This window comes from Lemur catta, chromosome 1 (assembly GCF_020740605.2).
Source record: "Lemur catta isolate mLemCat1 chromosome 1, mLemCat1.pri, whole genome shotgun sequence".
NCBI classification, from domain to species: domain Eukaryota; kingdom Metazoa; phylum Chordata; class Mammalia; order Primates; family Lemuridae; genus Lemur; species Lemur catta.
The window spans coordinates 235,119,413-235,135,669 of NC_059128.1; the positions used below are offsets into that span (position 1 = coordinate 235,119,413).

Consider the following 16,257-nt stretch of genomic DNA (forward strand, 5'->3'; position numbering starts at 1 on the left):
AGAAATTCAGAGCTGAAAGGGGTCTCAGAGACGTATCTTGTCTTACTTCCCCTTGGGGAACAAGAGTTAGCATCATCTGCTGCTACTACCATAACAAATCAATAGCTTAATGGGCATATGAATGGTTTTAGATAAAACATTGGGGATTTTTCCCCTCAGCATCTCAGTTGGTTCTTAAATGTCCAATTCAGTGATCCTCAAATTTTTCCCATATGATAAATTAGAAAGAGGTAACACATTCTTGTCAGTGACGGGAGCTAAACTCCAGCAGAAATCTGCAGCAGTGATATTAAGCTGAGAGCATCATGGGCATCCATCTCCCCCCACTGCCATCCCCCACTTACCATCAGGGAACATATTAAAATCTTGGGGTGAGAAGGGAGAGTGTGTGAAGCTTGAATAAACCCCAAGTGATTTTGATAAGTTCCAATTAAGAATCATATTTTTTTGTTCTATAATCCCGCTCTCTTTCTGTCATTGAAATGTCTCTTATATTTTTTATGATTTCCGCATAGAATCTTGGAGTCCTTGAGTAGTCATGTGGTTTATCTCACCATCTAATTCACAGATTACTTCTATCGTGCCCCAGGTAGTTGGCCATTCAGACTTTTTACCTAAATCCTTGACATGATGAGACATTATTACTTCCCAGAGGATCTTGGTCTATTATCAGGCAGTCTCATTTCTTCCTTAAGTCAAGCTAAAACTTGCTACCCCTGTAATTTCTCACTCACTGGGAGGGCTTTAGTATTTCTCCCAAGTTTATTCTTCTCTAGGATAAAAATCCTCAGCTCTTTTAGCCATTGCTCATGGTTTCAGGATATCCCTTCTAGTCATCTTCCTTTGGAGCAGTTCCCTGTTATATCTTTAAATGTGATGAGTAAAACTGAACTCAGGACTGTATTTGTTGGTCATACCCTTCTACCTTCCAAGTCACCGTTGTTTCTGTAACTTTCTGGCAGGTCTTTCTTCTCTGTAATCTATTCTCACATGGCTGCCAAAGAAGATTTTAAATAAGTCAGGTCATTTTTCTTCCCTATTTGAAGCCTTCCAGTCACTTGTCCTTGATCTTAGAATAAAATCCAAACTCTTAACAAGCTACTAAGACTCATCATGATCTTGCCCCAGCAGATTCTTCCCATCTGATCTCATATCACTAAGTTCCAGCCACAGTGGCTGTCATTTGGTTCCTTGGACTTGTTCCTTTGGCAGCTGTTCTTCCCTGTCTTCACATGGCAGGCTCCTTCCTATCCAAGGCTGTCTTCCAGGTTCTCTCCAGAGGTCTTTCCTTACTGCCCCAAGAGAGTCTGTTCCTCAGGTCCTGCCCTCCTCCAGCTCAGGGCCACCTGCCTTGTTCACTGCTGGACTTTCAAGAGCCTAGAGGAGTAGCTACCCATGGTGGAGCTTTCAATAAATGTTTGTGGGATAAGTGAAAAATTAGTGGTCAGACCAGAGTCGTATGCACTTCTTATTTTTACTAATAATTTCTATTAGTGTATCCTAAGATGGTTCTGTTCAATAGGGGGCGAGGCCAGTGAAAGAACACTTCATTGTCAGCTCATACTGAGCATGAGATCAGATACCGGCTGTGTTTTGAGGGTAGAGCTGGCAGGATTTGCTGTTGGACTAGATGTGGGATGTGAAAGAAACCAAGGGGTCAAGTGACTCCAAGGTTCTTGTCCCTGAGCAGCTGGAGAAGTGGAGTCTCCCCTACTGAAATGAGGAAAACTGGGAGGGGAGGTTTGATGGGAGGTGGGTGGGAGAATATCAGGAGTCAGTTTGCTACATGAAAACTTAAGAAGCTTAAGAGCCTTAATTCACTGTGCCTCAGTTTCCCTGACTATAGGGAGGGGTTTGTAATTCCTCATATGATAATTGTGAGAATTTGAAGAGTTCATATGCATAACTCACAGCAAAATAATGACAGTAGTAGATAAGGAGGAATAAATTGATTAAGCATAGTTATTAAATCATTGAGTTTTTACCAAATCCTTTGGGCATTAGATATCAAAAACCTAGGCATGATTCACAGCATTTTTTTCTGGTAGGATTTTATGCTGTATTAAAGTGGAGTTTTGGGGGGTATAGGAAGATGACCAATTATATGGTTGGAAATTAAGGTATTAATACAGAGTATCTAAAAATATCTATCTCTTGGAAGAGATCTAAAACCATGGGAGCATCAAAAAAATTGTCTTCCATTCACTTGCTAAACTATCATGACTATTGTAACTTTGTATTGAGTCTCTAGTATGTATAGGGAAAAACACTAGATTCTGAGAAGCTAATTTCTCTAAGAGTTCATAATTTTGTTATATTCTGGGGATTAATATAAACATTTTTACAGGGTTTAACATAAGCTTAATACAAGAAGTGTGTGTGGCTATCATTATGGGATGGAAGGCCACAAAGGTCCTCACCCACTGATCCTGCGGGGCAGAGCAGGGTAGGGTTTGAAGAAGTGCTGATTTCAGAGGACGCCAGTGCTTGCTTAGGGCAGTATTCAGAAGTGCTCTTCCTACAGCATGGCCCTCGGTACAGGCAAACGTGGGAATGCTTTCCTTGCATTCATCTGGCTTTATTGTTAGAGAAGAAATTTCATAGCTAAAATTATGAGCTTAAGGGCTTAGAAAATGCAATTAAACTTAATTTTTTAAAAGTTCTAAACAAATCTTATTTGAAGTCTTAATATCTTAATTTCCTTTATATAGGATGTGTGGATATCTTTTCACCGTAAAAGTAATGTAATCCACTTCATAACAGCTTCCTTAATAACCTAAAGCCACTCATGTTACTTTACATGCAATTATTCATGAATAAGTCTAATATTGCAGAGTAAGTTGAGAAAAGGCAGGGCTCATTTCTCTTGGTCTTAGTCATGGAGAGGATACCTAGTGATAGAGCTTCTTCCCGTAGGTCCCCTGAGTCAGTCTTTACAGGAACACTTCACTGTTGCTTAAAGGTAAACTCTTGGCACTTTACACGTACATATATTCAACATACAAACATATAATAATAATTATATTACTAGTTAACATTACTGAGTACTTGGTAAGTGCTGAGCTTTGTTTCAAGCCCTTTGCATATACTTTATTAACTGTTAGTAGTTATAACAGTCCTTCAAGGTGTAGGTACTATTAATATGCTATACCCAGGTAACAATGGAGGACACTGAAGAACAGAGAGGTGTTAAGACATTGTCAAGGTTATATAGATTGTTGAATTAGAGTTGGGTTCAAACCCAGGCATTGTGGCCACAGAGCCCTGTTCTCAGCTACCGTGCTGTATTACCACCTTCCATAAAATATAGGTTAGTAAAAATTTAAGAAACAGTAACTATAGTTTTTTGTTTCATAAATAAAATTTGTTATATAAGTAAATTATGTATAATTTGTTTTGTGTATGTATATACACAAAAAATATATAAATACATGTAAGAATCAAGGCCACTGCTTTAATCATTTTTATTTTCATCTCCACATTAAAATATATGTTATAGACCATTTGCAGGATTGGAAATAATTATAGTAAACATTAATTGTGATTTTTGTTTTCTTTCTCCCCAGTTCCATGGTTTTCTCCAAATGAAAATATTCTCATTGTTATTTTCCCGATTTTTGCTGTACTTCTGTTTTGGGGACAGTTTGGTATTAAAAGTAAGTATTCCAACTTTGCATTTATGATTCAGTGATGAAATTTTTATTTCTAGGAGGCATTATTAGTGAAATATTTTATTTAAATAAGTTGTTTTAGGAAGAGTATTATTGTAATAAATAAGAATATGCAGTTTGCCCTTGAATTGTACATTGTTGCCCATATTTTGCTACAGTTCACTTTTGATTCCTAAGAAGATGGTTTTTTTATTTGTTGTTGTTTTTATTTATTTATTTATTTCAAAATATTATGGGGGTACAAATATTTTTACTTACATGGATCACTTTTGTTATGCTTGAGTGAGGGTTATAAGTGTGCCCATCACCCAGATAGTGTTCATTGTGCCTGTTGGTTAGGTTTTTGCCCATCCACTCCTCCCTTCTCCCCCTTACTTGATTTCCACTGAGTTTTACTTCCCTCTGTGTGCATGTGTGCTCATTGGTTGGTTCCAATTTAATAGCAAGTGCATGTGGTGTTGTTTTTCCATTCTTTAGATACTTTACTTAGGATAATGGTTTCCAGTTCTATCCACATTGTTGCAAAGGCCTTAATTCATCCTTCTTTGCAGCTGAGTAGTATTCCATAGTGTATGCATACCATAATTTATTAATCCACTCATGAATTGATGAGCACTTAGGTTGATTCCACATCTTTGCAACTGTGAATTGTTCTGCAATAAACATTCAATATTTTAAAGGTTGCAGAATAAATTAAATCAGTATTATTTATTCCTTGCCTGGATAAATGTTTACTAGTCTTCAGGTACTACTACAGGGAAAATAGGAATAAATCTTAGATTTATCTTTTTGATAAAATGACTTCTTTTCCTTTGGGCAAATACCCAGTAGTGGGATTGCTAGATCGAATGGTAGGTCTACTTTCAGTTCTTTAAGGAATCTCCATAATGTTTTCCGTAGAGGTTGTACTAATTTGCAGTCCCACCAACAGTGTATAAGCATTCCTTTCTCTCTTCATCCACACCAGCATCTACTGTTTTTGGACTTTGTAATAAAACAACCATTCTAACAGGGGTAAAGTGAGATCCCATTGTGGTTTCTAATTTGCATTTCCCTGAAGATTTAGTAACACTGAGCATTTTTTCATATGTTTATTGGCCATTTGTCTTCTTTTAAAAAGCTTCTGTTCATGTCTTTTGCCCACTTTTAATGGGGTTGTTTTTTTCTTGCAGATTTGCTTGAGTTCTTTGTAGTTTCTGATTATTAGCCCTTTATCGATGTATACCTCGTCAATATTTTGTCCCATTCTGTAGGTTGTCTGTTTGCTCTGTTAATTATTTCCTAAACTGTGCAGAAGCTTTTAATTTAATCAAGTTCTATTTATTTATTTTGTTTGTTGCTGTCATTACCGGTGGGGTCTTTTTCATAAATTCTTTGCCTAGGCCAATATTTACAAGAGTTTTTCCTACGTTTTCCTCTAGAATTCTCATGGTTTCGTGCCTTAAGTTTAAGTCTGTTATCCATCTTGAATTAATTTTTATGAATGGTGAGAAATATAGATCCTGTTTCATTATTCTGCCTGTGGCTATCCAATTTCCCACCACTATTTATTGAATAGGACTTCTTTTCCCCAATGTATATTGTTGTCTGCTTTGTCAAAGATCAAGCGACTGTATGTGGATGGTTTTATATCCGAGTTCTCTGTTCTGCTCCATTGGTCTATGTCTCCATTTTTGTACCAATACCATGCTGTTTTGGTTACTATTGCCTTCGAGTATAGTTTAAAGTCTGATAATGTAATGTTTCCAGATTTTTTCTTTTTGCTTAAGATTGCTTTGGCTACTCAGGTTCTTTTGTGGTTCCCAACAAAGCATAGAATTATTTTTTCTAGAATCTGTGAAATATGATGATGGTGGTATTGTTTTAATCTCTCAAGAATGAATAGTGGGAATATTAGTAATAACAACACCTAAATTCATGTAGCATTTTAATATTTACAGAACACTTACATACATAATATTTTATTTGGTAAACAGTAACAGGCTACCTTAGTGTTAAGATAGAATGTTATACTTTGGAGAATTTAGATTCCCCTCTTTTTATTTTCCCAGTTTGAATTTCACTGTGTACATATGTTCACTCTTGGAAAGGCCCAGTTGGAACCATGTTTTGTCATCCTCTTCATGCAGTTCTGTAGCCTCTAAAGAGGCAGCCATGGGAGAGTTGTGTTTTGTGATCTTGCTTTCCTGTAACACTCATATAACCAGACTTCTGAAGCAAATCGTGATGCTGCATCAGATTTAGCATCAACAATATAGAATTGTCATTACTAGGTCCATAGGTAATATGCATTCTGATTAATGTTTATACTCAACTATATTTGCCTATTTTGGTTAAGGTAATTTACTAAATTACTGAAATCCTGAGGTGACAGTCTAAATTTTTAAACTTTTAAAATGTAAGTTTTATTCCTACTTTCCCTATAGTATCCTGAAAACCAGTAAAAATTTATCCAGGCAAGGAATAAATAATACTGATTTAATTTATTCTGCAACCTTTAAAATACTGAAAGCTAGTAAAATATTGTAGTAGGTTGGCCACTACAATATTCCGTATTTCATGAATTTTACTTTTACTCAGAAGTTTAAGCCATGTGTGTCTACAGTGATATATAAAAATGGTAGGGAGATGACTGATTATGTTTTAAGAGCTTTTCTCAATGTATGGCACTCTGGAATTGCTTAGTGATTTCAGAGATGTTCTCAACTTTTGTCTAAAATGATAAAAAAGGGAAGAAAGGGCTGAAAGTGGCAACTGTCAAGTCATTTCACAACTCGCACTTTCAAGACAGTAAGCCTTTTATATCAAGATGCTGGTGCAGCATCAAGACCTATTCTGTCATCACTGATATTAGGGAAAGCTTTTAACCATATTGGCAGACCCAGGCTTTAAGGGCTAAGTCATATGATTTGGGCAGGGAAGACTGTGAAATTATTTCACATTAGTGTGATTTGTTGAGTTTGGATTGATGGACATTTGCTGATGATGGCATTATTAGTGACATCATTTTTAGCAGAATGAACCAGGAGTGAATCTGTTCACTATCAGCTGAATTTTTATAAAATGAGCTTTACAGGTTTTTTTCCTGACCTAAAGTAATACATGCCACTTTAGAACACCTTACACTATGTAGGAAGTTATAGAGAAAAAACAGAAATCATCTGGAGTCTCAAAGCCTAGAAATAAACTATTGGTGTATTCTAGGGAATTTTCTGTTTCCTTTGTTTTTTTCTATTCCTTTTTGTTACCTTTTTTAAAAAAGAAAACCATAAATGGACTCATATAGCTTACACACTTGTGCATTCTGATTATCCCCCTATGTCTTCAGAAATCTTGTTATAACTGCCTGTGCTCTACTTTTGTGGATGTACTATAATTTACTTAACTCTCATCTTGATGGATTTTAGGATGTTTCCAATTTTTTTTTTGATACTATGAAAATAACTCTACTAAAGATATGTAAGCCTGGAAATGGCAGAGATATTTTAAGGCTCTAGTTATATGCTGCCAAAATATTTCCAGAAACATTGTATCAATTACTATTACAGATGAGAATACCTGTCTTTTACCTCACAGTCCTGACATTATTATAATTCTAAAATCTTTGGTAATTTGATGGGTGAAAAAGCATGTTGTTTTGATTTTTATTTTTGTGTTAGTGAGGTTGAATGTTCTTTTTTATATTTTTTCTACTGGTCGTATTTTAAGGAACATACTTTTGAACCTAAAGAAATATTTTTTGGCTCATCTTAAAACAAGTAGATGCGGTATGTGTACGTGTGTGGAAGAGGTGTCTTTGTACTTGATTCACCCAGCCTGGACTCATTTAAAGGCGTTGATAATAGTAGCTAAACATTTGTGATACTTTTGCTCTGTGTGACAGGCACTGTGCAAAATATTCTACATCTGAAATCACATTCATTTCTGTCAAGCACGCAATGGGCATAGGTACTATTGTTATTCCTATATGGTAGATGAGAAACTGAGGCACAAGTTTCTAACCTACACGAAAACAGGTTAGGCAATTTGCTCATAATTATGCAGCCATTTGCTAATAGTACTGGGATTTAAACCAATGCTGTTTAGCACTACACTATAGTTCCTCCCTGTTTTGAAGTTATTTTGAGGATTTTCTTTCCGTAAAGGGTGAACCTATATTTAGGTGCACACACTAGATGATTAGATGAAACTTATTGATACAGCAGAATGTTAACCTAATTTGTTTATTTAATCTGCAAATACCTATTGACAGGGTGCCTACGATTGCTAGGCACTAGGCTAAATGCTTGGAATACAGAAGTGAAGCTCATATTGCCCTGGCTTGGTAGTGCTCACGTTTCGGCTGAGGAGACATGTACGCATGCCTGTCTTTTGCCTTCTGTCATGTCCTGCATAGATCTGAACCTAACTTTGCTGTTAAGAGCCCTTTGTAAGAGGCCTCCTGTTCATGGCCTGAGCTTCCACCAAATAGGAAAGTGCCTCTCTTTTCCACCTGCTTGGTTGTGTGTTTTATAGGATCTGGTATCTTACAGTCCTTAAGGTATTAATAGTAACTCAGACCCCTTGACTTTTACTTTCCAGATTTCTAGTTCTCTTTAACTTCTCCTAATTACTATATATGGTCTGCCCTTGACTACAGGGGATTTCTCTCAGTGGTTTTTCTGGTTCTGCATGTGAGTCTTTTTGTGATCCAAGATAAAACCTTGGCCTTTACTAGGCTAAAATTTCATTAAAGACAGCAGGTCATGCCCTTTCTTTGAGAAGAAAGACTTTTTTTATACCAGAACTATATCCTGAACTGTATCTCCTGATGCTGTGGGTCCTACTGAGGAAGAAGCCTGTGAAAACTTCTAAACTCCCAAAGCCCAGCCAGGACTTGGTGAGCCCTAGGCCACGTTTCAAAGACAAAGGTCCCTTACAGGGAAATGCTCCCAAATATCTTTGCCTTTAGCTTTAACTTACAAACTTTTAAGCAGGATCTGTATGCTTAGCAAACAGCTCAGAGAATAGTAGACTCAAACGCCAAGCCTTCATTGATAGTGTTGCCTTTCAGACACTTTGTGTTCTGAAAGCAATACTAACTCAGTCTGCCCCTCCACTGACAATTAAGTTCCTAGCTGATTTTCAAGGGTTCTCCTAATTCTTTGATATCATAACAGGTTCTTTCTATCATTTAGATGGTTACTAAATGATTTCAAGTGCTATCCACATAGTCTTCTAGTTCTTGCAGAATTAAGGTCCAACTATATGTAAAGAACTGGCTAACATTGTGAAATTCTTTGACATAAGCCTATCTGTTCTTTCTTTTCCTTTCCTATACAGGGAACCTTTCCTTTTGTTCTATACAGGGAATCTTTGCTTTGCACAGAACTGCAAGACCACAAACATGACCATGTGAGCTGAAACTTTGCAAAGCAATCTTAGTAATGAATGAGAAAAATTACTATTGTTCCATGACTTTTAAAATTTTTTGTCAAAACATTTAAAAACTCACTTACTATCAACAATAATTGCATTGGGAAATGAAAACACAATAGTAAACTAATATTTAGTACATGGTAAATTATATCATTAAAAACATTGAGAATTATTTTATCAAGAGTAGTTTGAACAACACTCGTGTTCTTACATAATTTTGGATATAGAGCAAGCATCTTTTCTATGCCTTGGTGAATTGTCATTGTTAAAAAATTTTTTAAATGTTTAAATTTTTAAAAAATTATTATTTCATGGATTGCTTTTGTTATGTTTGAGTCAGGATTAGAAGTGTGCCCATCACCCAGATAGTGTTCATTGTACCCATTAGTTAGGCTTTTGCCCATCCCCTCTCTTCTCTCCCTCCTACTTGATTTCCACTGAGTTTTACTTCCCTTTGTACACATGTGTGCTCATTGGTTAGTTCCAATTTAATAGAGAATACATGTGGTGTTTGATTTTCCATTCTTTAGATACTTCACTTAGGATAATGGTTTCCAGTTCCATCCACATTGTTGCCAAAGGCCTTAATTCATACTTCCTCGTGGCTGAGCAGTATTCCATAGTGTATATATACCACATTTTGTTAATCCACTCATGAATTGATGGGCACTTGGGTTTATTCTACATCTTTGCGCTTGTGAATTGTACTACAAATAAACATTTAAGTGCAGGTATCTTTTTAATAAAAAAACTTCTTTTCCTTTGGGTAAATACCCAGTAGTGGGATTGCTAGATCAAACAGTAAGTCTACTTTCAGTTCTTTGCGGAATCTCCATACTGTTTTCCATAGAGATTGTACTAATTTGCAGTCCCACCAACAGTGTATAAGCATTCATTTCCCCATCCACGCCAGCATCTACTGTTTTTGGACTTTTTAATAAAAGCCATTCTCACAGGAGTAAGGTGAGATCTCATTGTGGTTTTAATTTGCATTTCCCTAGTGATTAGTGATGTTGAGCATTTTTTCATATGTTTATTGGCCATTTGTCGCTTTTTGAAAAGCTTCTGTGAATTGTCATATTTTTTTCTAAGTGTAGATCAGCTTCCAACATGTTATCCTTTGTGCTCTCAATGTCATGAAAGAGTTACTTTAATGTTTAAAGTTTGTGTGTGTGTGTGTGTGTGTGTGGGCGTGCGCGTGTGTTTTGTTGTTTGTTTGTTTTGCCAGAGTCACTTCCTCTGGGAAATCTTCATTCTTTTTGTTATAACCTCCTCCTCACTTTGCTCATTTATGCCAGTATGTCTACCTTCACTGAGTTCCTCTGGCTGCACCTCTAGAGTCTCTTGTGTGGCACCAGTGTCCCACCTTCCCACAATCAGCCATTTGTTCTCTTACTCCATTAATGGTCTGTTTGAATTTTGTACTCAGGATTTATCAGTTTTTATTTCTTTGCTCTTTACTCTTTCTTGCCTACTTTCCTCTTTTGATTGTTCATTATAAAATATCATGTGGGTTTATCACTGGAATACAAGGAGGTAACACAATTCCATGCTTTGCTGCCTTTGCATGATCTGAATAACAGATGTGCAATGATTAGTCACCAACAGTCTTCAAAAGATGTGATATGATTGATCATGGATCATGGTGCACATCTGCTATTTATGTAGTGATTTGTTGACTGAAGAGATAGCAGTGAAGTTGTACTTATGCAGTTACTCAGTTAATGTATTGTGGTGATTAAAATTTGAACTGTGTTTTGGGGAACTTATTTAACTAAACCATGGTTACTGGAATTCATGAATATCAGAACAGTGCAAAGTGAAGACTATTGTAATTTATTTCAAATTCATATGTTCTAGACATCTTTCCCTTTCCTTTCTAACTTTCTCCTCCCTGCTCAAGATTATTCCACTGGGATTTTGGTCAGAGATATTTGGGTAGATGTTCCTGTAGGAATCATTGTTAGGAAATTCAAGGAAAAAAAATTCTCCATCACAGCAGCCTTGAGATTCCTATTAAGTCCTTGAATCCAGACTTGAGGACCAGCTTAATAATGAAAGTAATTAGGCCATGAAAGCACATTTAAAAGAAGTAACAAAACAGAGAGTTTCTTCATTGATTAGAAAAATCATTCTGAAGAAATGAAGACATATTCTAATTTGAACTAGGACACATGTATACAAGAAAGATATCATTGCAACAAATATTATTACAAATAATCATTCTATGACCTGGTTGATAGCCCCTAATAATAGGACTTTGTTATTAAGTTTACTGTGAATTCTATTCAACCATCTTGGACTCCCAGTGCTTTCCCTTGGTCCTGTCCACATAATCACATTCTGTTATTAAACAATGTGATCATGTGCTAGTTTTATTGTAGGCAGAACTGAATAAAACTTTAGCTCAGCATTTTACTTTTTTATAGAAATGTAGTTACTAATCCCCTGAGCCTTTCCAGATATCCCAACTTCCTTCATAAACTCTGAAATTTTGAAACCATCATCGAGACCAAGAAAAGTTTGAAGCCAAGAAAAGGAAGTTAGTCTGTTGGACATCCCCTTCTTTAATCTTTTATATTGAAAGAATTTGCTGCACAAAGCCTAGGCTCTTTTATTTCTAGTTCCTATGGACTGGGAACGTGATGTCTAGTCAGTATTCATTGTACAAAATTGTTTCATCAGAGCAAATTGGATAGTGTATGGAGTTTATTATAAAATTATTTTACTTCCCTTCTGGTAAGTAACCAGCATATAATTGGCATTAATGTTTGTTTTTTCCAGCACCACTTTCACAAAGCCTTAGTGTGTGTGTGTTTAAATGAATGTGCTAAATATTTGAAAAATAGTAATTTAAACAATTTTCAAAATTGATATTATAATTTTATGTAAAAAGTTACCAGATGTGCTTTATTCTGCATTGAAAACAATATTGATTTTCAGTTCAACAGACACCAAAAAGATTCTAAAATTACTTTCCTGAAGGTATCAGAAAACAGCCCTGTAATAATGAAATCAAACACATCTCCCTGTATGAGTTAGTCTTAATCTGATACGCGTTATACTGGAAAGCCTTCCTGTTTCTCTGATCACTTACTGATCACTCGGTAAGGGACCCTCTAACTGTCATGTCTTTGAGCAGATGTTGAAATCTTGGATTTTGGGGTTTTGTTGGATGGACTGCAATCTATATGGGCCTGTATGGGCAGGTCAAATCCAGTCTTGAGAGTATCTTGAAACCTTAACATGATAGATTTGATTTTATCCCCAAGTTGACTTAGTAATTTCACTAGGTTTCATCATCCCCAACCTACGTTTTATCTTATATGTGCTTTCTATCAGTCACAAAGAGAACAGAAAACCTTATTTTCTATTCATAACATTAGCTGTTTCTTCAGGTGGCTAAAGGGGCATGTCATTGCTTTACTCACATGGATTTGAAAGGTTAAATACATAAAGGAGCTTTCTTAGACTGGAGTAAGTCCTCACCCTCTGTTTAACTGGGGAAGAAGATCTGCAAGTAACAGCCCCCAACCCTCAAAGACACACACTCACCTATTAGAACGTAAGGGCCTTGAGGCAGGCCTCGTGTTTGCCTTTTTTGTTCACTGACAGACTTGGAACAGTGATTGTCACATAGATTGATAGTGCTCAATCAATTATTGTTGAGTAAAGAAATCTTCCACTTGTTCTGTGATTTGGACTAATAAAAGGGCCTGGTACATTGTCGGTACACAGTAAATATTCATAGAACAAATAAATGAATCAACCCAACACATTTCTGAGAAGTAACCTGCTAAGTCTAATTTTTTTATGGAAGATATAGAAGGGAAAATTGTAGAATTCCTAATTTGTTCACAAAAATGTTATATTGTCTCCCATGATATTTGGTATTCCTATGTCAGGCATATTTTTTTGTTGTTAAAAATGTAAATACTATTATTCTTCATATATTTTGTGTATTGATTTCAGTAGTTTTAGCTGAGGGGAATCTTTAAAAGCAGGCAGATTGTCTTGCCAAGCAGCCGGAAAATCATACCAGGAAGTTTGATAAGAGCCTGCTGTTAAGAACACATTAAATTATTTTTATCTTAATGCTAAGCATTTGGGGAATTACTTGAATTTATTTTCTTTGTTGCATTTAATGTTTTGATAAATTTGATAAATAAGGATAAATCCATTTATTAATGGACAATAAAAGATCACCAGTAAAAGGTCCTTGAGATTATTGGGTTCTATCGCATCTATATCAGATTCCTTGCCTGTTAGCGACACTGAGAAAATTGACAACTGGGCTAGCAACAAGATACATACCCTTCACTTGCTTAAATGTGGGCAATATGAGCAAAGAAAATGAGCCTAAAGAAACTCTTTAAGAAGGTTCACTAAAAAAAACCATGGAGATACTTTTTCATTACCTGTGATTACTTAAGTCGACCCCACTAATACAGGTTAAGTGTCTTTATCCAAAATGCTTGGGACCAGAAGTGTTTTAGATTTTGGATTTTTTCAGATTTAAGATGTTCAACCTGTATATTTGTTGGAAATGGCTGCTATTATAATGTAAGGCTGAATTTAAGGTAGCCTTGAAAATAAGTAGTAGTTGAATCAATCAACAGGAACTAAAGCTATATCCAACACATAGTGCACTTATACTCCAAGAGAAAAGCCATTCTATGGTCTAACACTGACTATAGTAGTATTTTTTGGTATTTTATTTTTGTTGCTATTGTGGGCATTATTTTCTCCTATAGCAGCTCTTCTAAGCCTGAAGAGGTGGAATTTTATATGAGATTCAAACTCTTATTTTTTTTAAGAATAACATAAGTCAACCTTTTGCATGAAATTTTACTATACTCTAAGGCAAATTCTTGTTGCTTGATCTTAGTAGCTCTTTTATGTGTTGAATTAAACCTGAAAGAGTCTCTTAAGAATGTTTGATTTTGAGGTGCGTTTGACAGAACTTCAATTTTATAACCCCTTGCAGAACTTTCAAATTCTGTTTAGATAACAATATACATAGAATTTAAATGGAAAGCATGACGTATGTCTAGAGAACATTTCTTTTTCTGTCTGTGCCTTTTGTGACCCATACACTCAATTTCATTCTGCCTAGTATTTGAGCCTAGAAGACAGGGAAGCTGTGAAAACTCTGTGCCTTATAACAAGGCAGGGATATGACTGACTAGGGGTCACATAAGCTCCAAGACTGGGTGGAGGTAACAGATCAAATAAAAATTGGGGAACTTGCCATAAGATATTTTCTGATTAATGTGTATTTCTCTTTTCTGTTTAATGTGAATTTCAGTTATTCAGCTTCAGGGTTGGTTATTTATTGCTTAGACCTCCTTCTCCCTCTAGACTAAAATTGAGGTTATAATCTAAAATATAGGTAGATAGAGATTCAAAAACTCTTCAGTTGCCTATAGTATACCTTAAACATAGATTTTATCATGGTCATTTAGGGGCCTATTTGTTGTTTTTACTATATTTAATCTGTGATTTTTAGCAGAGGAAAATTAAATGCTAAATATAACATTTAAAAATATTCTCCCCCTCACGACAGTTGCCCATTGATTACTGGCATGGAGAATTCCATGTGTGGATGGAATACAGCAGCATTTCAGTCACACACTCTGTTTCACTCTGCTATTCAAATTTGCTTTGAGGTTACCTTTAACAACTTTGTTGATAAAAGTTAATTTCAATATTAACCAAAACAAAAAGGTCAATATGTAGTAAAAGAAATAATATTTTTAGGCTTATCCATTACATTATTCTTTCAGGAATGGTACTAGATACTTGACAATAGAGCTAGCATTAGAAGCAATAATATGTATGATGAATTCTGTCGAATCTCTGTAGTTTATTTTTATTAAAATATTTTAGTTGAACAACTTAAGCTTTTTTCTTCCTTAGGATTTCACAAGGGTGTGTGATTTGGCCAATGTTTATTCTATCCTCTTTCTCAAAACAAAATATCCAGATTTCTAAATGGTTTACTAATTTTATGTAAGGTGGAACAAAGTTCTCTTTTTCTTGATATTGTTAAACAGCCAGTTATTTCCCATCAGCGTGGTGTACCTGAGTGTTGTATTGTCATTCTGGGGTGATTTTGCTCATCAGGGGACATTGGCATTGCTTGGAGACAGTTTGATTGACATAACTGGAGGCTGCTACTGGCGTCTAGTATGGAGAGGCCAGGGATGCTGCTAAATATTCTGTAATGCACAGAGCAGCCCCCCACACAAAGACTTATCTAGCTCAAAATGTTAATAATGCCTCAACTGAGAAAGCCTGACATGTAGAACTTCATTCTTTAAAGTGTAAGGGACAAAGGCGTCACCTGTAAATTCAGCATCCATGTTTATACTGTCATGACCCTGTCCATTTGCTTATGAAAAAGATGTGAAGTGATTTGATGGTATGAAGTTGTTCCTCAGAGGTTAGTCAATTATAGTAAGTGTGCTAGTTTGTCTCTGTACCTTATAAGTTACCAAAATGGATTCACTCCTGATTGAGTTAATATAATTCTTTCTGGTTTTTTTTTTTCAGCACTTAAATATAAATCCACTCATATGGATGAGATAACCATTGCTGTACTTGTTGTTGGACTAGTGACCACTGCGATTATCATTGTTGGAGCCATTCTTTTTGTCCCAGGTAAGATGTACAGTTGCTAGGAGGGAACGTAGGATGTAAATGAGTGTGTTCCAAGGGGGAGGGTATTAGTTTCCTAGGGCTGCTGGAACAAATTACCACAAACTAGGTGGCTTAAAACGACAGAAATTCTCTTGCTGCTCTGGAGCCCATAAGTCCGAAATTAGGGTGTGTCGTCAGGGCCACACTCCCTCTCGAGGCTCTGGGGTGGAATTCATTCCTTGCCTCTTCTAGCTTCTATATTTGCTGAGGAATGACAGTCCTTGGCATTCTTTCGTCTGTGGCAGCGTAACTCCAATATCTGCCTCTGTGGTCACATTGCCTTCTCTTCTACCTTTGTCTTCACCTCTGTGTGATTGTTTTTTGTTGGTTTGTGTTTTGTTTTGTTTTAGGTTTTTTTTTTTTTTTGGTCATATCTCCCTCTGCCTCTCAACTAGGGCCCACCCATATAATCCAAGATAAGCTCCTCTTTTTTAAGGTCTTTAACTTAATCACATCTTTTGCCATG

General features: G+C 35.9%; 1 protein-coding gene across 7 annotated transcripts in view; it reads left to right on the top strand.

Annotated features, from left to right (window-relative positions):
- Nucleotides 1–16,257, top strand: part of CD47 (CD47 molecule) — a 52,125-nt gene that overhangs the window by 15,969 nt on the left and 19,899 nt on the right. For all 7 annotated transcript variants that reach the window (XR_006732709.1, XR_006732708.1, XR_006732706.1 and 4 more), the window contains exons 3-4: nucleotides 3,567–3,656; nucleotides 15,645–15,752. Coding sequence is in view for 3 of the 7 variants with exons in the window: in XM_045540349.1 (XP_045396305.1) it covers nucleotides 3,567–3,656; nucleotides 15,645–15,752 (198 nt within the window). In the remaining 4 variants the exon portion in view is untranslated. The remainder of the gene's footprint in view (nucleotides 1–3,566; nucleotides 3,657–15,644; nucleotides 15,753–16,257) is intronic.